This window comes from Apteryx rowi, unplaced genomic scaffold, assembly GCF_003343035.1.
Source record: "Apteryx rowi isolate R43461 unplaced genomic scaffold, aptRow1 scaffold_83, whole genome shotgun sequence".
NCBI classification, from domain to species: Eukaryota; Metazoa; Chordata; class Aves; order Apterygiformes; family Apterygidae; genus Apteryx; species Apteryx rowi.
This window is the reverse complement of record NW_020451127.1, coordinates 1,023,517-1,039,008: the sequence shown is the minus strand read 5'-3', so window position 1 is coordinate 1,039,008 and position 15,492 is coordinate 1,023,517. Positions and strand designations below refer to the sequence as shown.

Sequence of the window (15,492 nt, the reverse complement as noted above, 5' to 3'; positions counted from 1 at the left end):
ATAGGCACTTCTGGGCAGGAAGAACAAGACACTTCAAAGTCAAAGCACTGTTTCAGGCCACGGAGAGCTAGAAAAGCCATGAAGAAGCTTCTCCAAGCCAATCCGGGAGAAACATCACTGCTCCCTTCCAAGCTCGGCACCGTCAAAGCAAATATCCGAGTTATAGAGAATAAGAGCATCACTTGGGGAGCTGCTTGAAACCTGGAGCACGTGGAGCCCAAGGCTTCAAAACATACTAGCAAAGGACACGTCCAGTTTATGCCAAATTTGCTTGGCATCACCCATTTAGGGTAAATTCTTACCCGTTCCTCCCCAGGTTTTTGAAGATTTTAAGTCTACGTTTCATTCCCCATCCTTGACCCAGTATTTCCCGCAATGCTGATCCAGTCGGGTCACTGCGGCTTGCATCAGCACGATGGTGACGGCAACAGCGTCACCGCTCCCGTAACGACGCGCACGCACAGACGTTGCACATCGCCACCGCCCGCAAACACCATGCGAACGAAGAGCCCTCTCCCAGTCGCCTTGCCGAGCGTTCCCAGTAATCGTCCCTGTTAACGCAAAAAACGAGGCTTCCCGTTCTTCCAGCTCGTGATCCCCAGCGAAGCGGTGGCCTGTGGTTAGCCAGACACCGCACGCCGCTCAAAACCGAACCAACCAACCCAAAAAAGCTGCGCTCGGCGGCGGGAGGCAGCAGGGATGCTCAGCCCCTTTCTACCACCCAGAAAAGAAACAAAACCAAAAAACCGTCAGTTCTTTTCAAGCCAAGAAGCCACCGGCAACTTTAGCAGCCTGGGACAATATTTCATATCGTGGAAAACGAAAGCCGGTTTTCTCGAGGGTGGGAGGGAAGAGGGGGCCACGCCGGCTCGTTTGGGTTTTGGGAACCATCAAGCAGGTTAATCCGTCACCTTTGCAGCTCTCGGCCAAAAGCAGAAACAAAACCGAACGTCGCCCATGGCCGGTTTCACTTCTCCGCAGCGGCGGGGGGGGGGGAGGGTGGAAAAGAGCAACTACAACTAGGTTTGTGTTTATACGCAAAGACCTTGTTGAAAGGTGAAATGTTTGCCGAAGCCAGGAACCACCATGCACGAATCTTCTCCAGCTCCATATTTATTTAAAAGAAAAAAAAAAAAGAAAAAAAGAGTTAGATAAACTACCCAGGGAGAGTTTCACAAATGTAAACCACAGTTTTGCCCGCGCTAATTAAGCGGCGCCACTCGGGTGCAAGACGGATCTAACTCTGCATTTTTTGGAGCTGATGATTAACCTATTTGCTGGAGTCTATTTTTCCCCTTCATAAATTAAACAGAAAAGTCGGCTGAAAAGCAACGCCAGCCGGCCGTGCAGTAACGCAAGCGCGGCTCCCCGGCCGGGGATTTTTCTTTGCATTTAACTTTGTTCTTCCAGGCAGAAAGATCCTGGGGAAACTCGCTGGCTCACGGAGAGAGCTAGGACCTTCTCCCCTGCCTTATTATCGACATGATTTGCTTTGAGGCTACCTGGGAACCAGACTTTAAGGGAAACGCCTCCATGGCTAACAACAACCTTATGCTTCTGCCGCTCAACGGTGGCTCAGGAACATGGAGCCAGACATTTATTTAGGCTTTTTTTTTTTTAATGACACTCGTATTATTTCAGCAACAAGAGTTTAATTCCCCATCCATGAAATTGGGGTAGTTGAGAACTCCAAGAAGGATGCTGGGAGCCTAAGTGAATACAGGCCCGGCAAATAACTCGAGGATTTTATAGAAGGTGCAACCACCGTATTTATAGTCAGTCACCAAAGGAATTGGGCGTTGCAAGGAGATGAGATTTTAATAACTGAAGTTGTCGCCTGCGCGATTCATGCAAGGTCACAGCCAAAGGGGGCTTTTAAGACGCCCGTGATACTGGCTGAAAACAAAATGCTTAAATGAAAAGAAGAATATTTGCAGGAATAGCGCTGCAAAGCCTCATGAGCCCGTTCTTTGCCGCATCTCCATCCTCCGGCAGACCACGGCGCATCGCGGGAGCTCCAGCCTCGCGAAGAAGGGGCAACGCTACGCCACCGACCTGCTGCGAAGAGCTGCCTCCCGTTGCAGGATTCGGATGAAAATTCAGTTCAGGGGGGCACAGGCTTTTGGTGGAGAGCAACAATTTTCACTCCAGCTTCACAGCACGAACGTTGAGCTCACCTGCACCTAACTGCATGTTCTCCATCCGCAAGGCCCCAAGTCCTGCTGCTGCGGCAGAGCCGGGAGCCGCATCGGAGCGACGCGGGGAGAGCGCCCAGCGGAAAAGCGCGTTTGGGGGATCCTGGCAGCTGAAGCACCAACGGGAGCGTTGCACTGCAGAGAACGCTTGCTGGAAGACCTCAGTCTCGAGAGCCTTCCAGATTCGTTAAATCAATTATCCAAGATGCCTCCGTGCCAGCTCCATGCTTTGTTATTCCAAATAATCCCATCACGCTCTATTACTTATACCTGGGTCCTAGCTGTCACGGGCATAAAAATAAATATAGCTTACCTAGCTTCGCAATCTGTCTGCCCTGCAGAGAAGCTTCCTTTTGGGTTAGTCTTGGACCACTCTGCCCCCCTTCAGTCTTTCCCCACGACCACCACCACCACCAAGGAGGCCGGGCCACAAACCCGAAACGCACCCAAACCAGGGCTGCCGCAGCCTCCAGCCATCCCCCCCATCGAGCCTCCCCAAGGAGGAGGAGGAAGAGGAGGAGGTCCACCTCAAGGACCCATCTGAGAGGTTCCCGTTCCCTGCTGGGCAAGTCTGAACCCAACTCGGTCTGCTCGAAGCTCCCTTGCTCAGGTCACCGGAGGGAGAGCAGAGGGAGCAGCAAAAAAGCAGGACCACTCTATTCCCGTGGCAGCGCCAGCTCGCGCCTGCATAAAAGCATCTCGGGAGGATCAACCTAAGCAAAAGGACTTGTATTTCTTTGGCTCCCTTGCCTAAAACCTGTCCAACAGCACGTGCAGGAGACAGCTGCTGCTGTCACCGTCTCCGGTGATTACAGCAAGGAGCTGCAAGCAGGCGGATCCGTATTTTGCTTTGACTATAAGCGCCAACTTTGAGGATCCTTAAGGATCCTGCAAAGGGCAACGCACCTCCTTATTCCACAGGGCCGTCATCGATTCAGAGCTGCACAGCCAAAACGCTATTCGGCTTTCACTTCCCACCTTTTATTTGCATCGTGGGCAGCACCGTTGTAACTCGCGATGTGCCGGTGAGCTCCCGATCCACTGCGAGCAGCTCGGAGGCCCCATTCCTCAGCCTTTTCTAACCGAAAGGCCGCAAAAAGGCTTTCGGAGGCAAAAAATCAGACCAAACCATACCTCACGCAGTCCATTTCCAAGCCAGAGCTGGCAAGAGAAGCAAAACGAAGGACCGTTCGAGAGCATACCGTGGTGCAGGTTTTACCCTTAGCAGCTTTATCCGCAGGCGTTCATCGAGCGGGATGACCCTGGAGCTTGTCCAGGCCAGGAACTCACTGCAGGCACCAAGAAACACCCGAGAAGCCCAGCAAGCTCCAGACCCAAATTCACATCCGAGCCTCCCCTCTCCCCCAGGCCTTTTGCAAACCGTCTCCCTGTCTGCGCAGCGGCGTTTTGCAGAAGGGCCCGAAGGGGCCAGGGAGACAGCAGAGCTGAGGAACATCTCCCAGGGTTCGGCAACCAGCTGCTTTTGGCTGGTGAAAGCACAACCACGTCGTCCGCGGGCTTCTCGTTTGAGCGCCGCAGCGACGGTTTATTGCTTTCTCAATAAACCGCGCACAGGAATCGAGCCTTTGGAGCCCTAATCGCACGTTTTAGTCTCGCCGTAATAACTTTACCGCGCTCTGTTACCACAGCAACTATTTTCTGGGCCCCTTCGTGCTTTGCTTTCAGGAACATTAAAAAAAAAAACTAGAGGCGAAAACATGCACCCGGGGCCGGCGGAGAGCCGAGCCACCAGGCCGCGCGCCAGACTCGAGCGCCGAGACCCGCGGGACGGTTCAGTCGCTTGGGTCAAAGTCCGATGACGTTTGCAGAGTCGCCGGCTCTCCGGGGCTCTTCTGCAATGAGACCTTCGCGAGGGGAAAGACTCCTTGCTCCAGGCTGTGACGGGACGGTGCCTGCTGCAAAGGAAAGGGGCAGCGCCGTGGTCTTCCTCCCCCCAGCTCCCCTCTACCTCCCCGGGGAGCGGAGGCAGGCGCGAAGGCTCGGCGACCCGCCGCGGCTGCAAACCCCGAATCAGCGTTAGAGGGAAACAAAAGCTTGGGTTTGGGCCAAACCATGTTTTTTTTTCCAGTTCAGTGCGTGACGCGGCCGCAAGAGCTTTCGGGCCGGCCCGGGGAAGCGATGACGAAGGGGCAGGTGGAGACCCTTCCTCCCTGCTGAACCCAGGCTCGGCCCACGCACGGGCGACCGCGGGCGGCCTCGAGACGGTGCAGAAAGCTCCTGCTTCTTCGCCTCGCGCTTTCCGGCCACAGCAGCGGTGGAAATAGCTCCGCGGCTCTTATGTTCGTTAGGTTATTGCGTTAGGCAATGCAGAGCAAGACATCCAGCCCGCCCAGGGCACCACGGCGGCCGAGCAGTGCGTCCCAGCATCTCCCCGCCTCCGACACGACAATTTTTCCGCCATTTTGGTGACGGCCACTTCTGGAAAACGGGCGGCATCCCCTCGAGTCACCGCACCAGATATTCTGCTTTAAAAAGCTAGGAGTACCCAGGAAAAGTAGCGAGTAACCAGCTAACCGTGGATCCTGTTATTTAGCTCCGATGATAATCGGACGCTGTCCCAAAAGAATTTAATCATAGCGATACCAAGTCCAAAAGACAAAAAAAAATATATATATATATATATATATACACGGAATATGCCTGCACAATAAGGTCTATTTATAATTGCAAATGCTAAATACTGCTTTTATAGCAAGTCAGTAAGGAGTTTTTTCCATCCAAGTGCTGGAGAAAGCAGTGCCCCACGCGTTGCAAGCGACGAAACTGAGGCAAGGCTACAAGAAAGCGAACCGGAATCTGAACCCGGGAAGTCCGGCTCAAAAGCCACGCGCATGCACTTATATTACACGCAAAATCCTGAAATACATGTACACAAGTACTTCCATAGAAACTAAAACCACGACCATCTGCTTCACTGCTGCGGAAACGCAATCAGATACTACAAAGGATGCCTGCTAAGCTGCTTTACACCTCCCCGTGCTGGGAAAGCCATGCCATAAGCCGGTTTCATAGTATTTAAGAGAGGATTATTTCTCATTATTTGTCCAGTTTGCTATTTTCTCACGTTATTTTTACACGGCGAATAGGTGGCTGTCACCTACCAAGGCTTTGCCTCCGGTAAATAAAGCCCCAGATCTCCCACACGCACCCTTGCGCCTTTTCTTTCCTTTAGCTGTGTGCTGCCAATCGCTCGATTTCCGGATCTTCCGCTGTGTCACCAGGTCCGTTTCCTTTACGGGCAGAAACGCGACCGCTAAAAATTAAGCGTTTTTGGAGAGCTCTGCTTAAGATGTTTGCTTTTGACAGAAAAGGTGAGCAAGCGGAAACGCGGCATCCACTCTCAGCGTCTTCTCTTTGCTGCTAACGCTTACCCTCGCACGAAATCCCCAAACAGTCCCAAGCCAGCTGGATTTTTAACAGCACGATACGGGATTTAAGGCCAGGGCTAAGCACCGTTTTCCTCCACGGACCAGCAGGCGTTCCTGCCGCTCGCTGACGTGCTTTGTTTTCCACAAAGCAGTGGGAATAACCTGAAGCTGCGACACGCAGCAGTTTTAGGCACAAAGCCACCGGTGTCCCAAGAGACGCAGGAAGGACAGCAGAACTAAAGGAAGAAACGAGGAACGTATCTAGTCTGTGCTGCACAAGCCCAACCAGAAGACAGCCCTCTGCACTGCTTGCAAGAAAGGCCTAAAATCTGAATATTTACAGAATACGTTTTCTTATTTCGGCTCGTCCCTTTGGCCCTAGCTTTTGGCAAGCAACCTCTGGCCTTAGGTGCTTCACATCATCTTCACTATCAGCCTTGACTGCATCTTCCTGTTGCTTTGCTACCCTTAATTGCCCCCCCCAACATGCTATTAAAGGTCACTTGATGATTGCTTCTTAAAAAATAAGCTTTGTAGCTGTCCTAAATCCACCCAGGAATGCATGCGCTGCTTAGAACAGCTTTGGATGCTCACGGGAGTGTGTCTGGAAGTTCACATCTATGCTGCTTTTCCAGTCRGTATCTGTATTTCAAATTACTTTCTTCCAGATGAAATACATTACCCTTGAAAGGTTCACACTTTACCCTAGAYGTTCTGAAGAGGAGGATGATTTGCATTTGCTGTATTTACGGAACTAAGGGCATAAGGAAAACAATGTCAAGCCCTAGCTAAAAAAAATAAATAAATGCTGGGAGTTGTCAAACCTGAACAAAGAAAAAGCTTTTAAAGCTTCAAAAGCAGAATCTGAAAGGTAGTCAAACATGGAAAGAGAAGTTTCAGACTGACCTTCAACTATGTTACTTTTCTACAAGCATCTTGAATTTAACCACAAGTCACTAAGTTAAGAGCTCAGGACCCCACTGATGTTGCCTTCGCAGCCACAAGCAYCAGGCATTTCCTTCGAGAAGGGATGCTCAGTGCAATCCCTGCAGGAATTACTGCAGTTTTATGCTCAGCAGAACCAAGGAGGCCTGGCTTCCCGCGGATTTGACTTGCGGTTACRTTCTCTGGTGTTTAATAAAGTGGCAGCTCCAATCAAAACATTTTCCGCAGTTCAACTTCACATCTCTCCCCAGGCGGTTCCCCGATAGCTGATAASAGCCGAGCTCACACTGCAGCCTACRCTTTGGTAGCGCAGGAARAAAATATATCCAACCTTTTATTTTCACAAAGCTTGAGGGGCCTCATAGCTATAGAGTTGCCACCTCTCATTACATGGGATTTTAACAAAAAAAAGAAAAAGAAAAAAGCTGCCCCAAAAGATTATTTAAACAAGCGAAGGAACAAATTAGAGACAAGTTGATTCATTTGAAGCAAAAGGTTAAATGAGATTCCCCGAAGGAGAGCTTGCACGCCCTCTCCTCCAGCCCGTATTGCACGTCACCACCGTAAGGCCTCCGTCCGACTCCGCATTACGCTTTGGAGCTCCTCCTCATTCAGCACAAGTACGGGCTCCGCTACGGATGAAAAGACGCTCCGCGTCAGTCGTTATTTCCATGGAGCCCATTCAAAAGCTCCCGCAAGACGACACCTCGGAGCGCGCGGCCGGGACTGCCRAGCGGCAGATTAAAGGAGCCAAGGTTTTAGCACAGTGCGGTTTGTGTTGAAAAGGAGCAGTTAATCTTTTCGTTACGGGTACAGAAGAAAAGAGAAAAATTATGTAAAAACCCTCTGTCCATTGCCGTGGCAATGCCAAAATGAGTCAAGATTAACGAGCATCAGGAAAAAAATCCGATCTCAAACTTGCTGCCAGTTTCTCGTAGGAGGTTAACTCTCCATTTACAAGTGTGAGGGTCCCAGCAGGGATTATTACGTGACAGCGGTTTCATACTAAAGAGGAGGAAAAATACCTACATGGCCTTCCAAAGATTTTGCCTCCAGTGCCAGCTTCTGCTAGAGGGCTCTGCTGGTGGTCTGACAAGGTGGGAACAGTGCCTGCTGGAAAAGGCAACAAGCAACACGAGAAAGAGTGCCCAAGTCAAGCTTGCTTTGCCGTTAGCATCTGCTCGTGCTAACCTCGGCCTGAGGAACAGCACCCCAAACACCCGGGGCGCTGCCCTAGCGGTGAAAAAGCCAAGCGGTAACGCGTGCGGTGGGTGAGAGACAGGTAGGTGCTAGCCACACCGAAGAGGAACGTGCGTGAAGTCTCAACGTGGGCCTAGAGCTAAGGACTTGCGGGCCCCTCTTGCCACCTAGCCCCAACTTCTTGTCCCCGCCGTCTGCCCATCGCTAGGAAAGCTGCTGACCTGTCTTTCAGGTTTCCTGGGTCCGTACCCTCCAACTTTGGAACAATTTTCCAAGAGGAAAAGCAACTTTGCGTAGGCCAGCATAATGCAAGGTGAATCTTCCAGCCTGAAATGCTGTTACGGAAAGTAGGATGGGGAAAGAGMTTGAGAAATTATCTTGTCCGTCTCCCTGCCAAAGGCAAGATCAGCTTCATCTAGGTGACACCAGGGAGATGCTTCCTGCCACAGTTCTTCCTAATGTTTAACCTGACTCTCCCCTGCTGAAAGTAAGGCCATTAATCCTTATCTTTTCCTCCTCTGGACAGGAAAAAGGATTTGTTCCCTTTCCCTTCATAGCTATTTTTACACACGTAAAAGCCATGGCCGTATCTCCTCAWGAGCTTCTCTTCCTTCAATTTAAGAGGTCCAATTTGCTTTACTTTTCCCTGCAGGTCATGCTTGCTCACTCTCTGCCAAGTCTCCTTGTCGCTTTGAGCAAAGCGGCGTATCCTTCCTGAACTGCAGAGCCTCCAACAGGACACAGCGCACCGCCGAAGGGCCAAGGAAAACGGGAGGATCGCTTCGCAGCCCTCCTGCTTCCGAAAATAGAGCTGCTCCTTTAGATTAGTCCCACACAGCTACCAGTCTCCCATCTACTACCACCAGAGTCCTCTTCTGCAGCACTGCTGCCTGGCCAGTAAGTAATTTTAGAAACGGGGATGATTACTGTGAAGCCTAGAAACCRGCAAAGAAAAGCAGAGGAAAGGGCAGAGGTGGAACCACAGCTGCTCTCGACACTTTAATTAAACTCACTGGGTGGCAAYGTGACCCAGGCCCCAGGGCATCTTAAACCTCTCTGCTCGCAATCTCACAAAGCCAAATTTAGGACGTTTCTCCTGAACTGCTTTGGCACTCGGCGGGCAGGCTGTAGAGAGCAAAAACAAGCAACACGTTCTTCTTTCCGTATATCTGCACGGAGAGTTGAAGCTCATTTTTTCCACGTCCTATGATAGCGGTGCAACTATGTGATAACGCAACCACTAGTAGGAATCATTTTGAAGGTCTGATAACTCACTACCAGAAGGGCTGCATCAGTYTGAGTGCTCAATATAGTCAAGTTTCCTTGGTAGATGAACATCTTCCTCTCCCTAGTAGTCCAAATTAACACAGCAGCAGCAGCATGCCGCAGCCCTGTCACGCCACTAGTAGCCGGAAACTATTTCCTCTCGTTTCAAGGGCAGTCACACACAAAAAATCTTTCAACAGTTGAGCCGAAGGAGCAAACCCCTGTTACAAGCAGCGCCCGAGACAGCAGTTCCTCTATACTGCTCAAATATCTGTTACTAAAAATAAGTAGCTGTGGGAAAAGTACTTAGCTTCTTGCAAGAACGATAACAACTTACTGGCTTCTTTATTTGACTGTTTCGTTGCCTCCGTGGGTGCTATCCAGAGGAATGAGCTATCGAGTTCCTTACTAAAGATACGTATGTATCTTTAACTAAAACAAAAATTCCTCCCTAAGGCAAAGAAAGCAGTTGTTTATGACACAATCCCTCTATCGGGATATCTAAACCAAATAAAAGGCCCGAATTCTTCCCCCCGCCTTTTACAAGCACAGTTTTCCGTACAACAGATGATCCAAAAAGCTGGTTATCTTTCACAGAGGCCTCAATATTTTTAACAGATGCGAGCTCCGATCTACTTGGTGCTTACAGATGTATCCCAGGACACGGCTGTAAAGCATCTACTGGAAGAATCAACATTACATGGCTATTTTTTGGGGTTTGAAGCACCGTAAATTTTGGAGATCGGCATGCTGCACCCGAGCAAAGCATTTGTCTAACTCTAAACCAGGCAGGTGCGAACACATCAGAAAACTGGTTTCAAGGGCAACCTGTAGGCCAGCATTTATAAATACAGGTAACTACAGTTAATTATCAACTGGCTTAGCAGAAGGTTGTAGTTATGGGGATACAGCTCCTTGCGTGTTAAGGAAAGGACCTGCAACAACGTTCAACTGCTTAGATTTACAGGCACAACAGCTTCCCCTTCAACTGGTCGCCCTGGTTCTCACCAGAGCGATCTTGCAACTTCTGATCTACGGACAAGTATTAGCTTTCTACTCCAAACACCGTTTTGGACTGAATCCTGCATTAAGCAGACAAAGCTCCGCAACAGCTTCAGTATAATCTGTAGCACAACAATTTGATAGCTGATGGACTGCGAGGGCTTTCTGGTCTTCATGGGACACGACACATAGTCACACTCCTGTTTTAATCCTAGAAAATTGCCAAGTGATATTGGAACTCAGACTGTAAGGTCCCCTTCCTGAAAATACTCAATAGTCTGGGATACGCAAGCTGTCCCACTGCCAGCCAAACAGTTCCAGCTTGCTCCGGAAAGCGTTTGCAARGCTTAGGCCTATGTGAACAGGGAGCCACCTCAAGCCATGCAGCCAGTAGCTTTAACCAGACTCGGAAACCTTGCTCTCTCATTTTGCTTCAAAATATACAGCGAGGTAACAGTCAGCTTAGCAGTTAATCTAAAGACAAATCTAAACACAGTCATGCTAAGTTAAAGTTTAAATCGGGCAACAGTTGTTCTTCAGCAAAAAGAGCCCTCATGAGAAAGGCAAACAGAATGTTTCTATCTGATTTCAAGCTGTCAGGCAAGAAAAAAAGACATAGGAAGCAAGCAGATAATCAGGGGCTTTGYTGCACGATATCGCTTCAGGACAGTCATTGCTATCAGTACGACGAGGCTTAAGCAGGCAGAGCGCCGCAGACCCATTCAGCGCTCGCGCAACTTTTACCGTCACTATTCCATCGCCTGAAAAAATAAAAGCCACATGAAGCATGCGAGACGTCCACTTCTTCAGTCCCTAACTCCATAAACGTCTTGCTTTAGGAGAGGTTTGCCTCGCTTACAGGTATCACCACTCCAGAGCGAGCTACTCGGGAAAACGCTGCCTCGATCTTCCCCACGACGCAGGATCCCAAGAGCCGGAGCCATTTGCTGCTCCCTGACCACTTCAAAACCAAAGAYGCCCGAAGCCGAAAGGACCCGCGTCATCACGCGACCTTTCACGAGGCTGCTCCTTGCAAAAACCAGGGGGGGTTTTCCTGTTAATTGGACGTGGCAGCAACAACRTTAGCGAAGTGCCAGTTATATAACCAGCCGCTTTCAGAAGTATTTTGTTTTTTTTTTTTAAATAGCTCAAGCTGGCAGAAAAACGTGCGCGGCCCRCTTAAAACACTACGGGACTTCCCTTTGCGTTTCCTCTCCTACGGCACAGCAGCAAGGTCTACCTTGAAGACTGCTCCCGCCACCTCTTCCCATGCATTTCTGCAGGCTTCTAGGCTACCGAATCTTTTCGGATTTGCCTTCTGCTGTTACGGACGGATCTTTTGGGGTAGAAAAAACAAGGACAAATGATCTTCCAATTGGCAAGACTCTCACAGAAATGAAACGAAACGGTGCTGCTGTCCACCCCAGCTGAGTCTGCATAGATCAGACTTACTCCAAGGAAATAAAAACGGTCTCAAATAATAACCTGACATGTCTCAAATAATAACCTGACACAGAGGGGAGAACCCTATTGCCGAAAAGGCACCAAAGAGTATTTCAGTGCTTTCCGAACAGGTTAAAAACCGAGAGTTTCCTTCTGGCCGAGCAAAACCACTCAGAAGGGTGAATCACCCGCAATACCGAGAAGGGATACGGACCAAGGAGGGCGTTTCAGCCGCGAGCTGCCAATTCAAAAGCAAGCAGCTATTTAACTTTCCAGCCACGACAAAGGCGGCYGTGCAGCAACCCGTAGAGCCTCGTAAGCTCAGCGGCAGCTGCCGCAAGATGTTTTGGTTTGATTTTTTGTTGTTGTTGTTGAAGAGAGGAAAACTTGCAAACTAAAGATTGCAGTCAGATGACTCACAAAGGTATTTTTTTCCACCAGAACAGGAAGCAATAGTCAATATGCCAACAAGTTAAGAGCAGGATTTGTAATAAAACAAGACGCAGTTTGATTACTTGCTGCTGAAAGGCAATTTAGTTTGAATTTAGGAGGGAAATGACCTCTCTCTGATACTTTACAACAGCCTTGAAATTGCAAACTTTGCTGGTTCCAGGGCCCTAGATTTAATCTGGGAATCCAACGTTGCCCCGCATACTATTTTAAACACATTCATATAAGCAAATGTCGACTGACGTTTCTAAGAGGTAAATTATGCCTGGAACGCAAACGATCACACGTTTTTGAGTAAAAAACCCATTTGCTGGCGATCAGTGAAAGGCAGCGTAACGGGTCAAGTAAGCTCAGAGAGGGCACAAGATAACACATCGACTTTTTTATACGTTTGGATATTACCGCACTCGTTTCCTCACTAATTGGGAAGAGACGAACATCACCTTCACGGCACGGCTAGTTAGACGACAGCGTTTGCAGACGAGATCATTCAAAGCGAAATCTAGCGACAAGGGAAGTCTTGCAGGAGGATTTCGCAATCCCACATTAACTGAGCAATAAGGCAGCAGGCAGTGAAATTCAGGGTCTCGCGTGAAGCAACGCGCACGGGAGAAGAATAACCCTAACCACACCTGCACGGGGAATGGGTTCCTAATGAGTCCTGCTGCTCCGGAAAGATCTCGGGATGGCTGAGGAGTCCGCTCAAAGCGTCAGCTCAGGGCTGAGGAGCCAGAAAAAATAAATAAGATTAGTAACTGGCATTAGGAGCTGTGTAGTCACGACAGTCTAAGGAGCGAGCAAAGCAGTGTGTACGAAAAGGCAGGTTTTTTTCCATAGAGAACTGGAAAAAGTAGACAAGCTTTGACAGATGAAAAAGGCTGATGTGGCCAAAGTGAGAATACAGAAGAAAAAAAAAACAAAACAGGAAATACTATGCTAGCGCTATAAGCCCACGAGTCCCCCACATCCTGAGCAACACGCGGTGCCAGATACCCTCTCTTCAAAAGGGTATCCCATACCTAGAAAAGGGACATAGGAGAGTCAGAAAGACAGTTTGGAGGTATTTTTTTATACAAAGACAGACTTCACGGATCAGAACTTTAACCTGGAAGAGAGACCAAGAGCGCTATAAAATCACACGCACGAACACAGAACACTTATTGAGTGTTTCTCACGCTATCTGCACGAGGGAACATCCAAAGCAAGTTTCACAGGGGGTTTAAAACCGAAGGATGGAGCTTTTCACGTTGGGATTAATTAAATGGCGGAATTCCTTGCCTCGGGATGCTGCAAAAGCCAAGAGTAGAAGCGGATTTAGAAAGGATTAGACAAATTCATCAGGACAGATCTGCTAGGAGCTACTAAACACGAGACACTTCGGTCTGTCCCAGTAAGCTCCCACTTACTCACTGCCAGGAAATTAGTTATTATTATTATTATTATTATTATTTTCCCTTGCAAGGTGGCGTGGCCTGACGGACACTGGGTCTTTGCCAGAGTTTTACTTTAACCTGAGACTCGACAGGAGCAACACGGGCGCTGTGTCCTGCTCCCGACCACCTCCCCGCACGAGCGCACCGCTCAAATACAGATGAGTAAGATTTCGAAGCACTAAAGCATACAGGCTAAAGACACCGTTAATTCTACGATAAGTTATACGGTTTATTTCTGTTCTATATTCACACCCACTGAAAGAAATAATCTCATAGCAGTTGGTTACAAATTCTTTGGGAAGTTTCTCAGAAATTCAGAGAGAAAGCCTAGTTTTGTCACTTTTCTTTCTTGCAGAGCCATGAACAGGTCGGTCCAAGGCCGAGCCAAGAACACAACAGTTTTGCACAGAGTAAAAAAATCGGTATTTCCTCTGAAGGCACAGTACACTGGTACTGCGTATGACATAGTACTCACGGAAAAGAAATAAAAACAGCTTTTGCACTCATAGGGATCAAGTCAGAAGATCTCAACCCAAAATTAAAAAAAAAAAAAAAAGCAGCAGTAAACCAAGCGAGAACAACACACGGTGTGCTACACCCTCCACAACCACATTTTAGTTCCCGAGAGATCATCCCTATTTTTAGAAGCCGAATGTTGACTTGCTTTTTTCCCCTCTTTTCAGTTTTACCGTTTGAAGCACCAGCAACCAATGTTTCGGATTCTTTTGAATTAGCTTACAGCAATCTCAATCATCCACAGCAAGCTAGCAAGCGATCCCCGTTAGCGAAAACGATAAGTCATCATTTAGTTTACACTTAGAAATACATTGCAAAAAAACTGAATCAAGAACTGACACAGGTCACGTTATGGAGATGCTTAAGCATCTCCAAGTTGCCAAGTTTCTCAAATTTATTGCATTCCCCTTTCACCACCAATAAAAATTTCATTTACCTCCCTCCCTCCCCCCCCAAGCTCATCATTCACAAACGCAACAAGAACCGCCAGTCAAAACAGCTCAAGTTTTCTGGGTGAGGATTCAGCCCATCACAAACCTTTTCGGAAAAACTCCTTGAGAATTGAACCCAGGCATTTTGTCAGCAGCGCTTGACACAAGATCCACACAAATTGCAGTAAAATCCTCCAAGGCAGAGCCTGAGCCAGGGGCCTGCCGTGCTACCCACGGGACACGCGGCCGAAAAGGGCCGTACGCACGCAGCTTCCAGTCTGCTGACCACAACCCCGACCCAATTCCTTCGCGCCGTCCCACGACCACACTGAATTCACAATAAACATCCCCCTTTCACCGAGCAGCCTGCCGCAAACCGCCTCACCTGCACCCGCGGGCAGGGATGAGCCTCAGGCACCTACCGCAGGAGCAGCTCCAGCAGAGGAGCTTCTTGCCATGAGGAAGATTTTAAGATGACCCTTGGGTTTCACGCTAAGGGATAGGAAGAAGCAAATGGATTTGAGTATTACGCTTTGAACTCACTCCATCTGGATCAGTCACTCCACAGGGATTGCGGAGAGAACAGGAGATGCTTTGATGGAGCCTTGGGATCGTCGTCCCGGCTCCTTACAGGAATCCTTCTCCAAGCTGTCGTGCTTTTCCTTGTTCTTATATTAGCCAATCTCTAAATCCAGGGAGTCCAGCAACAAGCATGAGGTACAAAAACTCCCAGTTTTCCATCCCGCTCGACCCTGGCTTTGGTCAGGCAACATAACCTCTACCTCAGTTTCCTGGACACTGCACTAACGATAATCAGGTCTCAAAGTCTCTGTTAAATGGAAGTCAAGACCCCCAGCTGCCAGAAAGCGCCAAGGAGAAGTGACGTGTCCCCTCATAACCCAGGGATGAATCCGTGTTTTCATCCTCACTACGAAGCCCCACTCGCCGCCCGGGTTTGGGGCCGGCTCCCATTTGGCAGTTTCTACCAGCCACCATCCGATACGGATTATGTAACTGCACAGTATTTGCGAGCTGATTTTCAGACGTGACGCAAACACGGGGAGCTGGGGGGGACAACATGGAAAAGCAACACAGGGCTCCTCGCTCACCCGCCGCGCTCCTCAGCCCCGAGGCCCCCTCCCCACCGCTGACACCCCTGCTTTTGTACGCGCCCCCCCCTCACCAAGCCGCTCCACAGCGCATCCCCTGCCCCAGCCTGCGG

General features: G+C 49.3%; 1 protein-coding gene across 3 annotated transcripts in view; it reads right to left on the bottom strand.

Annotated features, from left to right (window-relative positions):
* Positions 1–14,743, bottom strand: part of CCDC12 (coiled-coil domain containing 12) — a 38,884-nt gene extending 24,141 nt beyond the window's left edge. For 2 of the 3 annotated variants that reach the window (XM_026089698.1, XM_026089701.1), the window contains exon 1: positions 3,415–3,686. In XM_026089698.1, coding sequence (XP_025945483.1) covers positions 3,415–3,651 — 237 coding nt within the window. In that variant the 5' untranslated portion in view covers positions 3,652–3,686. Of the gene's footprint in view, positions 1–3,414; positions 3,687–14,692 lie in introns of those variants that run through there. The other variant, XM_026089699.1, reaches the window with a different exon arrangement.
* Positions 14,744–15,492: the final 749 nt, after the last annotated feature.